Source organism: Carcharodon carcharias, chromosome 2, assembly GCF_017639515.1.
Source record: "Carcharodon carcharias isolate sCarCar2 chromosome 2, sCarCar2.pri, whole genome shotgun sequence".
In the NCBI taxonomy this organism is placed as follows: Eukaryota; Metazoa; Chordata; class Chondrichthyes; order Lamniformes; family Lamnidae; genus Carcharodon; species Carcharodon carcharias.
Window position 1 is genome coordinate 143,010,458 of NC_054468.1, and position 17,947 is coordinate 143,028,404.

Consider the following 17,947-nt stretch of genomic DNA (forward strand, 5'->3'; position numbering starts at 1 on the left):
ACTGCAGCCACCCCATTTAACGATGCGTCCCTTGAGTGCCTTTTGGAAAGAGTGGAGGCCTGCCGTGATGTCCTCTCCCCCGGCTCTGGCCACAGGATGGGCAGTGGCGTTGCAAATCTGACTTGGAAGGCGGTGGCAGCATTGGTAAGCGCCAATGCCCTTCAAAAGAGGACAGCCACCCAGTGCCACAAGTGGATGAATGATCTCCTCCATTCCACCAGGCTGTCACTTTTCTCACTCTAAACTCACACACTCACAAACCCATCACACATCCACAGGGCCCTCACTCACTGCCAATTCAAGGGATATTGCCATTCACTCTCTCACACACACCTTCATTCTCCTCATCCCGCCCATGGGACACTCACAACCCACACATGCCAGGCATACTTATCATCTGGCCTGGCAGGCATCCCACTTACACTCTCTCCATCTCTATTCATGCAGGGCAAGCTGACGCACATCAACAGGGAGAGGTTGCTTACGGATGGAGGAATGTCTGACATCAAGGTTCTCACGGACTTTGAAAAGAGCCATCCAGCTGGCCGGCGAGGATCTGGACCATTCTTGTGCTGACATTGAGGTCAGTAGTGCCCTACCAGGCGAGGATTGAGCGGTGCAACATCCATCAGCCAACCATGCTGTGAGTGATGTGTCCTATTTCATAGGCCACTACCATGCCCAAATTCTCTCTCCTTACTATTTGCAGGCACGTTTGGGAAACAGCCAACGAAGTCCACAACCCAGGGCCTCCAATCAAGCCCCGAAGAAACCTCTCAAGGGGAATCTGAAGGCACCATCCTTGAAGTCCCATCACAGTGTTCACCCACTCCCTCCACCAGCGCAGAGACACGTACCTTGGTGGGACTTAGCTTTAGAGTAACCTCATGATCAAAACCTGGTGAGCAAATCGCACTTTCTAATCCACAGCAGGCGGCAGCAAGGACTTCCCAGGTCTCCAGCACTCGGAGGACTGCTGGAGGCCAGAAATTTGCTGAGTCCAAGTCAGATGATGAGCCTCTGGAGTCAGTCACGTCACAGTTGCAGGAGCTGCAAAGGCAGGCTCGGAAACAACAGGAAGCAATGTCCACTGTTCTCCTCAGGTTGCAAGGCACGGTGGAGGAGTCTGTCCGTCTTCTGGCTGACGTGATAGCGCCAACATGCCAACGCACTGAGGTCAACACTGGTAGGATGGTGGCCGCCATGGGGATCTTGGTACAGGACATAGGTCCTGCACTGCTTCGTGGACTGAGCTCCATCACTGATGCCATAGTTGGCCCTCAATAGTCTGAACATGAGAGGGGTGTGGGGCAGCTCAATCTCACTTCAGTTTCCCTTCTCCTCAAGGAGTCAGCCTGGGGCCCTTCGGCACACATAGCGAGGAGGATCAGCAGGTGCACCCTCCAGGGCCATCTATCCAGGTGACTCCGAGAGTGCCCAGCCCATCCTTTTTTTTTTTGACCCTCTTTCTTTGACCCCAGTAGCTCCAGCTTGAGGAGGGTGCCACTGCCACACAGCAGCAACTGAAAGCAGGCTGTGACCCTCCAGGTCTCGGCCTTCCAGAGGACCCCTGTTGAGGTCATCACAGACGGGGCACAGCAGTCAGCAGGCTGCCTCCAACTTCGTTGTAGATGTTGGGGGAGCACCAAGACATAATGGCAGGGTTAGGAAAGTGAAGAGGAATTAGTTGCATGGCCTGGGTACGGGTGTTAATCACTTATACATACTGTTCACTATTGTCAATAAACTCCCAAGAATGTCTCCCTGCCTTTGGCTCCTTCTTCTGATAAGCAGTGTTTGTGTCACTCAGATGTTGAACCTTCCTGCCCAAGATAAAGGCAGGTGTCTCATTTCCAGGCCTCTAACCTGTGCTTTGTGCAGCCTTCAGACCAAAGTGATGGCCCGGCCTTTCATCCCTGGACATATCAGTGATGCCTGCACCAAGACCATGCTTGTCATTGCTGCCAGAATGTCTTGAGCAGGCATCACAGAGTTCCATCATTCTCCCTTTGTGCTTTCAGCACCTTTTAAGGTGCTCCTGAAGGGATCAGGTGCTGAAAGCGGGCAAAGGATCTTGTGGTTTTAAAATATCATGATATATCCCTGATCACAGAGTGCAAGTGAGCTGCCCTCAGACAGACAGGAATCAGACATTCTCAGAGGTAATGTGAAGGTCGATAGTGTCCTCACTACATGTCGTCATCTTCCTCCTGGATTTGAGCAACTTGTAAGGCCTACGCTTGTGTCTCCATGACAGGTGCCTTATTACAGAGGGTATGTGCGCCATACAGGGTATAAGCCAGACTGGAGTCAAACGTTCACAGATGCAATGTGAGGATCGATGGTGTCTTCTCACTTCATGTCATCATCATCCTCCACAAATCTAGCAGCTATGAGGGCCTCCCAAGCACATCTGCCTTGGTTGGCCACTGCGAGGGCCTCATCGCTCTCATCATCGCCTTCGAGGATCTCCTCACCCTCATCCCAGTGGACATCCTTCTCATTGGAGGAGATGTGGAACTCCTCCATTTCCTCCTCAGCCAGCTGCTCTCTCCGTTGCAGTGCCAAGTTATAAAGGGTGCAGCAGGCGACAACGATATGTGACATCCTCTGTGAACGATATTGAAGGGCTCCACCTGACCGGTCCAGGCACTGGAAGCTCATTTTCAGCATTCTGATGGTTTGCTCCACCAAGTTGCAGCATGAGCCTCATTTTACCTTCGTTCTGCTGCAGCCTGAGGCCACTGCATGGGTGTCATCAGCCACGGCCTCTGCAGGCAGCCCTTGTCCCCAAGGAGCCAACCTTGCAGCCCATGTGGACCCTGGCAGACATCAGGGATCTGTGACCGACTGAGAATGTAGGAGTCATGCAAATTCCTTGAGAACTGTGCGCAAACCTGCAGGATGTGTTTGTGGTGGTCGCACACCAGCTACATGTTCAGTGAATGGAATCCCTTGTGGTTGACATAATTGACCACGTGTTGCAACGGAGATTGGTGTGTGATGCATGTGCAGTCAATGGCACCCTACACCTGTGGGAAACCCTAGATCTGGGAAAATCCACTCACTCTTGCATCCTGGCTCTCCTGGTCCTGGGCAAAATGCACAAAGTTGTTTCCTTCACAAGGATGGCATCTGTGACCTCATGGATGCATTTGTGGGTGGAGACTTGTGATATCCCACAGAGGTCACCTGTGGAGCCCTGAAAGGAATCACTGGCGTAAAAATTAGATGCCGCTGTCACTTTGGCCACTGGTAGTGAATGGCCTCCATGTCCACATGGTGCCAAATCCTGCACTGGCTGGCAATTATGACCGACCAGTTCCTTAGAGATGTGCAGTCTTCGGCGCCACTGGTTGTCAGTCTTCTGCAGGAATGAAAGGCGGCGTCCATAGACCCTGGGTCTAGCTAGGCACCGACCAGAGATGGTCTGCTGTGGCTCTTCGATGGCGTGCGCGGGAGCCCCAATCTCCCCTTCTTCCAGAGGGCGCTGTTCCTCCCTCTGCACAGCCAGGTGCCTTAGTCGCTCTCTTCTCCGTCGTCTTCACTCTCTGTACGTCATGAGGCATACAGGTAGTTCATCGGGCTCCATGATCCTGATGTACTCCTTCTGCAGGATGAGAGAGATGCATGGGTTGGCTTAGGTGTTCTAAGAACCTCTCTTAGTTAAGTCTGAAGGCCCCTTAACGCATCCCGGAGAGTGCTGGCCACCACTTGGATAGCCAGAGTTTAGTGCGCTACATTGCTGCCCGAAACACAATCTTCCTCCGCCCCACTCCACCTGACTGATTGGCAGCAGCTTTGCCCACTGAACTGCATGCTCAGGCATTTATATTCCCCTAACCTGCACTAGAAGGCTGCATTGTTAACTTGAACCATCGGGAGACTGGTCCACATCTGAATGATGACATTGCAAGGGACTGTGAGCGCCTCCACCAGTGACTGCTTCATGGCCAGCTTTAGCAAGGAGATTGTACAACATGCGCAGTCTGACAGGCTGGCCTTATAATGATATGCAGAGCATTACAATGAAGTTCCCAATGTCTGATGGCGGGAAACACAGCCCGCCATCAACGGGCTGAGCAGACTACCGCAAACTGGTTTTGTGACGTTGTGAAACTGAGTTCTGGCCTTCTCGCCATATTGTCCGCTCATGTCACCAAGCATGCCCGAGGCCAGTGGGCACGGAAAATTCCATCGATAGTGCCTTCTAACGTAAAGACAAATACAAAATACTTAGGGCGGAATCGTCCCAGATTTGCTTTCAGTGCAGTAGCGGGTGGGAAAAGGATGTTTTACCTGCTGGCCGCAATTTCCCAATCCCGTCTCATTAAGCATGCATTCCCGGGAACACGCCGTTTCAATAGCGGGCGGGCTTTCATTTGTCTGCTAGACCATGACCTCACCATTTCTTCATGCCGGGTGCTATTTTTAAAGTGCAGCCACATGAACGCCTCTCAGTGCTTCCAGCCCAGGGCTGCTGCAAACAAGCCATGGCCCCAAAAGACAATAAGACTGCAGTTCCCCTGGTTTAATGATGCATCCCTTGATTGGACACTGCAGAGGCCCGCTGTGATGTCCTTTACCCCCACTCTGGCGGCAGGAGGTACAGCAATCTCACCACATGGCTTGATAGGTGATGGCGGTGATGGTCACCCTGGGATAACCCCCTTCCCCAGTGCAGCCCAGACCCTGCAGCCTCTTCCCTTGCCTAAGGCCACTTCTCCCCAGTATTCAAGCGAGCCCTAGCCCTGCAGCCATTGAAAAGCCATCCCTGCCTTATGGCTGATCTGATAGGTAGAGACCTGCCTGTTAGCCCCCTAAAAGTGATGTGGTGCTGCCAGGGAAGCCTGACGCTGATGACGTGAGTGCTGCCACAAGTAAACAATCCTCGAAGTCCAGAGAAAAGTGCAGCTCGCCAAGTACACCTTGCTTGTGTAGACTTGTGAAACACTCGGGTGCTTGAATGATCCAGCATGGGGGGGATGATTCCAATGAGCTAGGCTTATAATGATATGCAGATGTATTACAATGAAGTTCCTGACATCTGATGGCAGGAAACCTGGCCTGCCATTGACGGGTTGAGTGTACAATTGCAAACTAGTTTCATGATGTTGCAAAACCAATTTTTGGCCATCCTACCATATTCTCGCCACGCTGCCAAACACACCTGCTGCCAACGGGCCTGGAAAATTCCACCCTTAGTCTCTGCCATTTCCTCATCTCCCATTATTAATTTTCCAGTCTCATCCTCTAAGGGACCAGCATTTATTTTAGCCATTCTCTTCCTTTTTATATACTTGTCGAAGCTCTTACTGTCTCTTTTTATATTTGTTACTAGTTTATTCCTATCCTAATTTCTCCCTCTACTATTTTTCTAGTCATCCTTTGTATAGGTAGGTGAACCTGCACCTCCCCTCTTATACTCTTAACTCTAACATCTGACCTGAACTTGCCTGGTTCAGGTCTGCAAATCTACGCCCCTGTACCAACATCCATGGCACTTAAGGCCTTCTATGACAAACTATGCCCCTCTACCGACCAGCATAATCCTTTATAGCCCCTGTGCCAACTTAATGCCAATTTATGCCAGCCAATTCCCCCCACACACCACCCTTTGCCCTTACATCTAACATATGAAGTCACCCAATATCCACCATGGGCAGACCTCAGGACCATGCAGAGATTAAATAAAGTTCTAAGTGTCTATTGCAAACTTCACTATAATGAAAAAAAACACTCATTTGTAAAAACCCATTTACTGCATTTACATTCTTCCAACTAGGTAAGGCCTTATAACAACAAACATTTCATTCAAGTGCACAGTCCCTTATAAAAACAGGCATTGGAATTCATTATCCCACTTCAAAAAGTCTATAACAACTTGTAACTGTCAATCAAATTGTGAAATGACAGGCATTCTGTTGTGATAATGAGTGGTTGTGAACTCAGTCATGCAGCACTAATTCAGTAATGGAAGCCCTCAGGCTTATATCAACAGAGTGAAATAGCAAGCAATATTTTTTTTAACACTTCAGATACTCTTACAATGATTTTAAGGGCAAGACTTATAAATGTCTTGACAGTTTTACAGCTCCCTTTTCACAGTTCATCTTGACAATTTTAGCATGTCCTCTTGACAGGTGCTTTTGATAGGTTTGACAGTTGATTTTGACAGGTCTGTTGACAGCTCCAATGAGCTTGCCAGTTATGAATTAGGCATTTTTTGCACAGATTTATGCCGACCTTTAACACTTCCAAAAGGCACCTGACCTCCCCCAAAGAACACCTCACCTCCACCTTACCTTATCCTCCTGGCTAACCAAACGAATCCACAAAGTTCAGGCTTGCACTTACCACGTCTAATCTGCACACCTTGGGTTTACACTCCTGGCCTACCAAAATCTGACTTCAGTGCAGGCAGCTGAGGATTTAAATGGCCAGCTGCCTCCATAAACCGCACATGTACGAAACATGAACCACCTCCATTTGCTTCCCTGAGAAAATGGGAAGTGCCATATTTGGCGAAGGGACCTAGGATTTTCAGCCACTTTTGCCATGACAGAGAAGCACTCCATTATGATGAAAATCTGGGTCCAGTACTCTGCTCCCCTGCAAGTTAAATCAATACTTACAAATGCTTTTCCCGTGACTTCCAAACTGCACCCACCCTGTTGATCACTCAGAGGAGTGCATTCCCATGTGTGTAGATGATCAATCCTACCCATGGTTAACCTTACAAGTTGCTGCTCTTGTCCATAAACAAACTTTTCTTATAGCACAAATATCACATCTGTGACAATGATTGATGCAAATCCCTCAATGTTTTAATTGTAAATTCTTATATCTTGTATATATCCTGGGTTCATGAATAATTCATTAACATATGATGGTGTTTTGATGGAGATTTTAGATTATCAGCATCAAACTGGCGATTGTGGTTCACCCTAATGAAACAGGTTTTGGGATTAGCATTTCCAAGGCATGTGGGTGCCCACCTAGACACATTGGAACCCACTGTTTGTCAGCTTGAAAGTGCTATTTACAATTTTACGCTGTGACCACAGGAGTTCAATGGTCGACATAAGTCACTTAAATCTGGATAGATACATCCCATTATGTGGTCTGATTGCATCAGCTATCTTTTGACTAGTATAGTCACGAAGTCACTTCATTGTGTCAGTGTTTCATTCCAAGGTTTTTTTTTAAAAGTCCAGTTCCAAAGTCCTTTGAAATCCCCAATATTGCTGGTTGAATTTTAAATGTTGTGTCACGACTCACTGGGGATAGTACGCTGTAATATCAAGCCCCACTACTCCCTAAGCCACAACAAACATGAAAAGTTTGACCAAACCACCAGGTTGCCCCAATTCTACCTAATTGTTTAAGTTAGGTCAACAGAATATGAGCACCAGGTTTGTAAACTTAAGAAGTAAATAACTGTTTATTGAATAAATTGTCTTTAACTAGTGGCAAAAGAAAGAAATATGAACTGCTAACTTCTAACTCTATAACTTAAACTCTACCCCTTAAACCCCTATGCACAAGCACACACACAAACAAGACACACAAAACATGGATTTTAAGAGTGAGATAAAACAGTTCAATAGCACCAATCTGGAGTACAGGGTTAGATGAGTTGATTTTGATTGATGTCTTCCAAATTCCTTAGTTTGTTGTTGATGACACAAGGTGGTCTCCCAGCACTTTTAGTCAGTGGTTCACTGGTTGAAAAATTTGCTTTTCAATGTCTCAACTGGTGATTTTCCCCTTTTCCTCTTGACAGGGCTTTCAGAGAAAGCAGGTTACAGAGATGTAAGGGATAGCCAGCCAGCTATTATGGCAGAATTGCTGAAATCTCAAACACAGGAAAGACAGATTTCAGGTCTTCCCTCTTTGCAGGCTAGGAGTTGTTCTGCCTCTACTGTTACCACACAAAACCCTAGTCACTTGGCCAGGAGCCAATTAAAATGCTGTGGTTAGGCAGTTCCCCTAGTCCAGAACTCCTTTATGGCACCATCCTGTTCTCTTATTGCACTCTTATTGTTCTTATTGAACTTATTGTTCAATAACTTATTGTTCCAGGGTAGCAACATTGTAGATTTTCCTCATTCTGTTCCAGTGAACATGTCTTTTAACTGCAGCCATGGTAGTTATTAAAGCTATAACCCAATTTTAAAGCCACAGTCCAAGAAAAATGTTTTAAAAAAGTTCTTTACAATTGGCTCCCTTTAAGTTGAATGTGTTCTTGCTGAAGGATTGGCTACATTTGCTGGTTTCCAAAATTTCCCCAATCTTCTGATCTGCCATAATATTTGTAGCATTGTATGCCTTTTCTTTCAATTTGATACCATCCTTAACTTCATTCATTAGTCACAGATGGTTCATCCTTCTTGTAATCTTTCTTTCTCAATGGAATATATCTTTGTTGAGTTATGAAATATTGCCTTAAATGTCTTATCTACTGTCTTACTTTTAACCTATTTTTCCAGTTCCCTTGAAGCCAACTCTATCTTCAAAGCTTTGTAATTGACTTTATTTAAATGTAAGGCACTAGTTTCAGACCCAGGTTTCGCACACTGAAACTGAATGTGAAATTCTATCATGCTATGATCACACTTTCCTAGATCATCCTTTATGATTAAATCATTATTTAATCCTGTCTTTTACACATTACCAAGTCTAAAATAGCATGTTCTGTAGTTGATTCCATAATGTGTTCTTCTGAGAAGCTGTTCCAAATACATTCTATGAACTTGTGCTCAAGGTTACCTGAGTCAATTTGATTTGTCCAATCTATATTAAGAATAAACTTGACCACTATTATTGCAGTACCTTGCTTACAAGCCCCTATTATTTCTTGATTTGTGCTCTGTCCTACACTATGGCTACTGTTACAAGGCATATAAACTTTTCCCACCAGTGACTTTTTTCCTTGCTATTTCTTACTGAAGTCAATGGGAACCAGGGGGGAAACTGTCCACTATGTGGAGTCATACTTAGCACAAAGGAAGATGGTTGTGGTTGTTAATGCCAATCATCTCAGTCCCAGGGCATCACTGCAGGAGATCCTCAGGATAAGGCCCAGCCATCTTCAGCTGCTTCATCAATGACCTTCCTTCAGTCATAAGGTCAGGAGTGGGGATGTTCGCTGATGATTGCAAAGTGTTCAGTACTATTCGCAACTGCTCAGATACTGGAGCAGTCCATGCCAATATGCAGCAAGGCTTGGACAACATTCAGGCTTGAGCTGATAAGTGGCAAGTAACATTCATATCATACAAGTGCCAGGCAATGACAATCTCCAACAAGAGAGAATCTAACCATCTCTCCTTGACATTTAATGGCATGACCATCACTGAATTCCCCACTATCAACATCCTGGGGGTAATCATTGACCAGAAACGGAACTGGACCAGCCATATACATACTGTGGCTACAAGAACAGGTCGAAGGCTGGGAAATCTCAGGTGAGTAAGTCACTTCCTGACTCCCAAAGTCACTTACAAGGCACAAGTCAGGACTCTGGAATGCCATCCACTTGCATGGATGAGTGTGGCTCCAGTAATACTCAAGAAGTTCGACACAATCCAGGATGAAGCAGCCTGGTTGATTGGCACCCCATTCACCGACTTAAACATTCACTTCCTCCATGCACAGTGGCAGCAGTGTGTACTATATACAAGATGCACTGTAGTAGCTCACCAAGGTCCTTCCAAGGCACCTTCCAAACTTGAGAGCTCTACCACCTAGAAGGACAAGGGCAGCAGACACATGGGAATACCACAACCTGCAAGTTCCCCTCCAACCCACATACCATCCTGGCTTGGAACTACACTGCCATTCCTTCACTATTACAGGATCAGGATCCTGGAACTCCTTTCTCAGCAGCATTGTGGATGTATCTGCACCACATAGCCTGCTGCAGATCAAGAAGGTGGATCACCTCCATCGTCTCAAGGGCAATTATGGATGGGTAACAGGTCTTGCCAGCAATGCTCACATTCCATGAAAGAATTTTTTAAAAAGTACTCTGTAGAAGCAGTACTCCGTCCAGCCGGAGTCTCCTGCGCTTATATTAGCAAGAATTCCAAAGAACTGAGACAATTCTATTGACCAAGTTACCATTACTAATTACTCACCTAACTAACTTAGCTGCTGCCACAAGCAGGCAGCTTGTTTATCACCGATTAACACTATGAAAGAAAATACGAGGTCAAAGTTAAATGCTAAATGCAAAATTTGAGTAAATTTTAGAAAGAGATCAACCCTTAAAACACTTAGAAATTTGGTGAGTGAGGGAATTCTGAGTTATGTACCCTGTAGAATAATTGAATTGGACTTCACCCTATTTGAAAACAAAGGTGGGAATTTTAAAATCCAGCACCATTCTGTAATGGTCTAAGTGGCTGTGCCATTAATGCAGCAAACTTGATCTCACCATTGATTATACACTAACTCCTGCCGCCGAACAGGAATAAGAACTCCGCTCCCATTTCATAAAATTTTTCTCACCACTGATGTCACTTCCACTTCCTACTTCTTCCCGCTGCCCACCATCCGGTCCACAGCTTCCAGTTTCTTTCTGCTCCCCACCATCTGCTGCCCATCCTCCACTTCCAGTTCTATCCACTGCCCCTCCCTCCAGCTCACTTTGCCACTCCCTTTACCACTGGAGGCAGATAACATGACCGGCGGATGATTCGAACTAGAAGAAGCAGGAGGACTACGAAGGGAGCAGTGAAGAGAGGAAAGTGTGAAATGGCAAAGAGAGCAGGGGGAAGCAGCAAAATAGGAAAGTCAGAGGGAGCAGTGAAGGAGAGTGGAGTAAAGCAGGAGGGAACAGTGAAGGGAGGCAGACAATGGAGGTGGAACGGAGCGAGGAGTGGTGAAGAGATCGAGAGGGAATGAGAACAGTGTTGTGTGTCCCTTTCTCACTTTGTTTGGACTGTACTATCTTTGATGCAGGCAGCTGCCTGTAGTGTCACTGTCAGCGACTTCACAAGTACTGAAATTTCATGTGGTGAGTGCGCCCTCTGGCATCAGACTTGATTTTAAACTGGGGAATTATGATTGTTAGTTGTTCAATTCTTTTGGGGAGAATCTCTGTGAAGCAGCTCAAAAGTCCCAGCAAGTTATGGCTTGGTGTACATAATGGCTTATGTCACGCAATATAATTTCTGCAATACCATGGTGCACATTTTCAGGGAATTCAAGCCCATTATGATATGGTAAAAATATCTAATGCATGTTACTGTACTGTAACTGAAGTTACTTTAATTGTTCCATGTCACAGGAACCATTACGCATCTGGCAACAATGATTGCAATATTTTTATGGCAACCACGACCGGAACAGCTGCCAGTGTATTTTGTGTTTCCTTCTCTTTGGGCAATGGCTGATGCTGTTTGGCAGACACAGACCAATGGTATGTTGACAGTAGTAAGCGACAAGATATTAATTGTTAATTTTGTATTTACATTATAATATTGCATGAATAACTGTAGCAATACTACAAGAAAGATGATGCAATTGAGATCTGATATAAGACTGTATTCTATTTATTTTCCATGGTCCATATAACTTAAATAACATAGCTTTGTCCAACTGGAAATATTAAAGAAGCATATCAATATTAATTGTTTACAATAGACATTAAGGAATGGAAAGTCCTTCGTTCATGGTTTTCATTGTCATAGCTGTTAATCACCTTGCCTGGCTCTGGAAAAGTGAGCCAGTTCTTCATTTAACAGCATAATTTTCAATCTTGCTACCTGCGCAAAAATCTGGTGGACAGATCACCACTTGTTTTAGAACTTATCCGACCTTCATTCTAATTGAAACCAATGGAATAAGGGTTGTATAGGCACTACATCAAGCAGAATCCACTCCATCAGCTTACAGCCCAGCTAGTGAAGTTAAAAATTACCCCCAGTTTAAGTGCCAGCTATCATATTTAAATAGCTGAACATTAGAAACAGGAGCAGGAGCCTTTTCCACCGTTCAACAAGATCATGGCTGATCTTCTACCTCAATCTTTGTCTTGAATATAGTCAACACCACAGCTCCCTGGGATAGGCAGTTCCAAAGATTCACAACCCTTTGAATGAAGAAATTTCTCCTTACCTCAGTCCTAAATGGCTGACATTTTATTCTCAGACTGTGGACGGAATTTTCTCACACCCTGAGTGACTGACTAGGAGCTGGGCGGGACAGCAAGATTGCAGGGGAATGTGTTGGTACAAAACACCACCAGCTGGTGAATTTTGCCGGAGGCAGCCGGACTCCTGGGTGAAGACAGCACTTTTTGGTGGTGGACAGGCAATTGAGCCTAAGGAGCCAATTGCCAAGCATTTTTCCAAGGATTTGAAATTTTACCAGGGGCACACAAGAAGAACAGAGCTTCAGAGCCCCACCATCTATAAGCTCAGCGGCAGGTCAGTGTTGGCTGGACTTGGCAACCATAGCGAGCAGCAGCATTCAGTGTGAGGAATGAGAGAGTGAATAAATCACGGGATTGACAAGCTGGAGGCACATTAAAGACACAACAGATTGAATGTTCCCTCCGAGGTGCAAATTGTTTGCAGATTAAGGGAACAGGCCTTGAGAAGTGAGCATTGCAGGTGACAATAGGTCTCATGCAATCCAGCTTTGAGACCTCATGAGAAGGAACATGAGAGAGTGAGGGAGGTGCAGTCTCCAGGAAGGACTGCAATACCCAGAGGTGCAGGAGGATCGTAATGGTGGAAGGGTCTGTGGATGAGGATAGCGCAAGGGTCACGCAACCAGCCTCATACGCAGAAAACATGACCCACCATAGAGGCTTTACTGACAGAAGATCTGCTTCCTGCAGATGTCGGAGGATCAGTGATGCTGAAGACTGCATCTGTCCAGGGAGATGGATCTGAGCCCAATGGAAAGTGAAATGGTGGGCACCTATTGCCTATGGTGGTGAAGGTCATAGTGGTGCTGAAATTTTATACCTTAGGATCAATGCAGGAACTCCTATGGAGACATCTGTGGAATTTCCCAATCTGTGTCTACATCAAGGTGGTCACAAATGTCAGCTTCAAGAGGGATAACAAAAACATTTGGTTTCACACTGTTCTGTCCAGTCACATAGACAGGGCTGTAGGATTCAGGCCATTGCTGGATTCTGCAGGTGCAGGGTGTAATTGACTGCACGTATGTGACCATCAAGAATTCCAGGCTAGGCAGCAGCCTTCACCAATAGGAAGTGTTTGCAACTAACAGACAAATGGTCTGTGCAAAGTCCTGAGAATCTGTCATGACTCCTTCGTTCGAAGGTAGCCCACAGGTGACAAGGGCTACACACTGAAGACATGGCTCCTTACACCTATACAAATGCAGAGGAAACATATAGCAGTGACCACATGACAACAAGGGCAACCACTGAGTAGGCCACAGGGCTTCTGAAAACGAGGTTCAGATCCCTGAATAGATCTGGGGGGTCAGTTCCATATGTCTCATCAAGGATCTTGTGTATTTTTGTGATGTGCTGTGCTCTGCACAACCAGGCACAATAGAGGGGAGAACCTTTCGAGGGCAAGGACCTCCTGCAGCATGATGCCTCCTCTTAGGGAGAGGAAGATTTAAGGGAGCTGCAGACCAGGTAGGCAATGGCAATGCAACGGGACTACAGGCAGACAATGCTTTACACCATGGAGACTCGTAAGTCACTGATACAGACAAGTTTCTCAATAGCCTTCAATAGATACCTTTGTGGAAAATTAAATCTTCTCCCTCCTATAGCTCTTTTGGCCTTTCCTTGGATGCTCTTATTAGGCCTATCATGACAACAAACCAAGGCATGGATACAACATTGACCTCATGCAGCCATTGTCTTTCATCATATTTTTTCCAAGAGCATTCTAGCTATTAAGGGTTAGATGGTGTAGAAATAGGTACAGGAATCATTCTGTAGTGCAACAGATTACATTTCAGTTCTCGCATTTAGGCAACAATGTGACATAAGGTAATAAATTATCACCCTGTAATACCCGAGTGCAGCTTGGTGGATTTATGCACGTGCTTGTGGATGCTCCTCAATTGCACAATTCCCCTAGTGCAAGCAACTGAAACTGATGTGGAGGCAGGCTGCTCTGTTGCTTTTGATGATGGTTGTTCTCTGGAGGCCTAAGGCCTCGAGGGCCTCGACACATAGGGTGGGCAGGGAGGTATTGGTTTGCGTCTTGCGCCTGTGCACCTCTGTCTTTGTGGCTTGGTGTGGGTGTCATGGTCAGAGGGGCTGAGGCCCTGCCGTCCAAGCCAGGAATGCATTAAAAGAAACTCCCTGCGCTCTCAGGCAGCCACTTCTCTATCCTTTCAGGGCACCCTTGTCCCTCCCTGGTCACCTGAGGAACATGAGCACCTGGCAAGGACTCCAGGCCGCTCTTGCCCCTCTCACCTAGCCATTGCCCCCTGGAGCTCTTGGAAGAGGTGATGGTATGCAGGTCAGGTCACATATCTAAAGTGTACACTGGGTGACATGCTGGATGGGGCTGTCCATGAAAGTCGCCACATTCTCAAAGGAGAAGACCAGGAGCACATACCCCAGAGCTGTGCCTGCACTCGTAGCCTGGATGGACTTCATTGTCCACACATGGGTTTGTAATGCCCTTCGGAGTGCTAACAGATGTCCACACACCTCAAGCTGCAGCTTCACAATTCCCATCTTGCTGTTGTCTTTTGATATCATAAACCTGAAGCTTCCAGAGTCTTCATCTTGGGAGTGGTGTTGTTGGAGTTGCACTCATCCAGGCAAGTGGAGAATATTCCATCACACTCCTGACTTGTACCTTGTAAATGGTAGACAGGCTTTGGGGGGTCAGGAGGTGAGTTACTCACCACAGAATTCCCAGCCTCTCACCTGCTCTTGTAGCTACAGCATTTATATGGCTACTGCTGTTCAATTTCTGGTCAAAGTAACCCCCCAGGATGTTGATAGTGGGGGATTCAGCGATGGTAATGCCATTGAATGTCAAGGAGCGATGGTTGGAGATCTTGTTGGAGATGGTCATTGCCTGGCACTTGTGTGATGCAAATGCTACTTGCCACTTGTCAGCCCAAGCTTGGATGTTTATTGTCCAGGTCTTGCTGCATTTGGACATGGGCTGCTTCAGTATCTGAGGCATCGCAAATGATGCTGAACATTGTGCAATCATCAGTGAACATCCCCACTTCTGACCTTATGACGGAAGGAAGGTCATTGATGAAGCAGCTGAAGATGGTTGGGCCTAGGACAGTACCCTGCGGAACTCCTGCAGTGATCTCCTGCAACTGAGATGATTGACCTCTAACAACCACAACCATGTTCCTTTGTGCTAGGTATGACTCCAACCAGCAGAGAGTTTTCTCCCTGATTCTCACTGACTCCAGCTTTGGTAGGGCTCCTTGATGCCACACTCAGTCAAATGCTGCTTTGATGTCAAGGGCAGTTGCTCTCTCCTCACCTCTGGAGTTCAGCTCTTTTGTCCAAGGCTATAATGAAGTCAGGAGCTGAATGGCCCTGGCAGAACCCAAGCTGATTCTCATACACAATTGAATGCCCACCAACATGAGAGTATTTGCGATGGCGGAGGGTCTGGTTAAATGCTGTGATGCTGCCTCCTCAGATGGCGTCTCCTCCTCTGAGGGGTCAAGTTCTTTTGCAGGTATGGATGCTGCCTCATCTTCTACTTGATCTGTGAGGGAGAAAAGAGTTATATGAGGGATTTGCAGATTCTATCACCTCCTTCTGACTGCCCTTCAATTGGGGCTTCCTTTATTCAGCTCTACAGTTGTTGCTCACCAGAAGGTTTAATGGCCTCTTCCATTAGTTTACTCACTCTCTCATGGCTCCACACCCGCCTCCCAATCAGCAAACCTGGTTTCCCTGCTTCCAGGCTGCCTATCTCTATCACTTCCTCTCTCATTGGAGTCAGCGCCACAAGATATGACACATCTCTTTCAATCCCTCTACTTTCTCTGGTGTTGTGAGCTCTCTTTTGAAAACACAGAATACACATTGTAACTTACCCATCCTAGCCACCTACGCCCTACATTGGTAGAGGCCTCAATCTCCATCTTTGCACCAAAGGGATGGCTGCTGCATTCAGGCCTTCCATATTGGCAGTGCAGCAATGAAATCTGACTGACAAGGGTCCTCCACTGAGAGGCTGCTATGCATCTGGCACTGAATACTGGTGCCTGATGATGGCCAATTACTGAGTGGAGTCATCCTTTTCTCACAGTTCATATGCACCTTCTATGACATTCAAGGCTGCAAGCTTAATGTTACGATCTCCACTCACCTTTACTGACCATATTGGGTCATTGAATTTCTTCCGGAACTGCTACCATGTCTGTGGGACCACCCCATGGCTGCTAACCTCCTGAGTGATCTCCAATCATACCCTCTTGGACTGCCTTTCTGGCCTCCTCATGCTCTCATGAAGATAAAGGACTTCCCTCCGTGCCCTTGCGCCTGGAGGAGCACCTCCATGTCACAAAAGCTAACATACCATTGCCTTCCTAATTGCTTCTTGTACCTGCGTGTTAACTTTCTGTGATTCATGTACAAAGACATCCATATCACTCTGAATACCTACATTTCATGGTCTCTCACTATTTAAAAACAATTCTTTTTTTAAAAAAATTTCGCACCAAATGGGTGATCTCTAAGGAGGAGATGTTTCATGTGCAGATTAGGTACATTCCAACAAAGAAGGAAGGTAAGGGAACAAAAAAAAAACAGGATTCTTTGGATGACTAGGGAGATAGTGAATATGATGAAACAAAAAAAAATGGGTGTATGATGTATGTCATGTGAATTCTTCAAGCAAGAACTAGGTCAAATTGAGTGGGGAAGTGAAGAAATTAATAAGATTGACAAAGAGCAAATGAAAATAGAAGGCAGTTAACATAAAAGGGAACCCAAAGATCTTTTACTGACATGCAAATAATGAGTGAGTAATAAGAGTTTATTAGGGATCAAAAGGGTAATGTATGTTTAGTGGTGCAGGGTGAGGCTAGATAACTTAATGGGTATTTTGAAGTGGTGCTTACTAAGGAAGAGAATACTGACAAAAGCTCAGCAGCAAAGATGGTACAGATAATGGATGAGTGACAATTGGTAGGCAGGATTGACTGGAAAGCCTGTCAATGCTTAGAGTGGATAAGTCACCTGGTTCAGATGGGTTACATCTGTGGTTGCTAAAGCAAGTGGGAGTGCAGATAGTGGAAGGGCTTGTCAGAATCTTCCAATCTTCCCTACATAAAAGGGGAGGTGCCATTGGATTGGAGAGCTGCAAACATGACATCCTTTTGCAAGAAACATAAGGACATTCTAGCAACTAGAGGCCAGTTGGTTTAACATCAGTGGTGGGTAATGTTTCAGAAACAATAATCAGGGAAAAAAATTAAAAGGCACTTGGAGAGGATGAAGTTAATTAAGGAGAGCCAGCACTGATTTGTAAAAGGCAGATCGTGCTTAACAAATCTCATTGAATTTTTTTGACAAAGTAACAGAGAAGGTGGATGAAAGGAATGCAGTGGATATTGTCTATATGGATGTTAAAAAAGCATTTGACCAAGTACCATATAAAAGGATGGTTAACAATATTGAGACTAATGAAATAGGAGGGAATTGGCTTAAGGGCAGAAAACAGCAAGTTGTGGTTTATGGTCGTTTTCACACCAGGGAATAATTAATGGTGTTCCTCAAGACTCAAGTGCTAGGCACATTGCTTATATATAAATATATAAAAATCAGTATTATTGATTTTGATATTGGAATATAGAGTAAACTCTCAAAATTTGACAATGAAACCAAACTTGGAGGAATGGCAAACAGTGAGGATAATGCCAATTGACAGTAAAAAGACAGAAATGCTATCAGAATGACGGGACAAGTGGCAGATGGAATTTAATAGAGAGGCGTGAGGTG

The 17,947-nt window shown here is 45.8% G+C and overlaps 1 protein-coding gene across 1 annotated transcript in view; it reads left to right on the forward strand.

Annotated features, from left to right (window-relative positions):
* The window catches only part of unc93a (unc-93 homolog A), a 115,561-nt gene that overhangs the window by 86,564 nt on the left and 11,050 nt on the right, over window positions 1-17,947 (forward strand). The window contains exon 7 of the mRNA XM_041209021.1: window positions 11,297-11,428. Within this exon, the coding sequence (XP_041064955.1) occupies window positions 11,297-11,428 (132 nt within the window). The remainder of the gene's footprint in view (window positions 1-11,296; window positions 11,429-17,947) is intronic.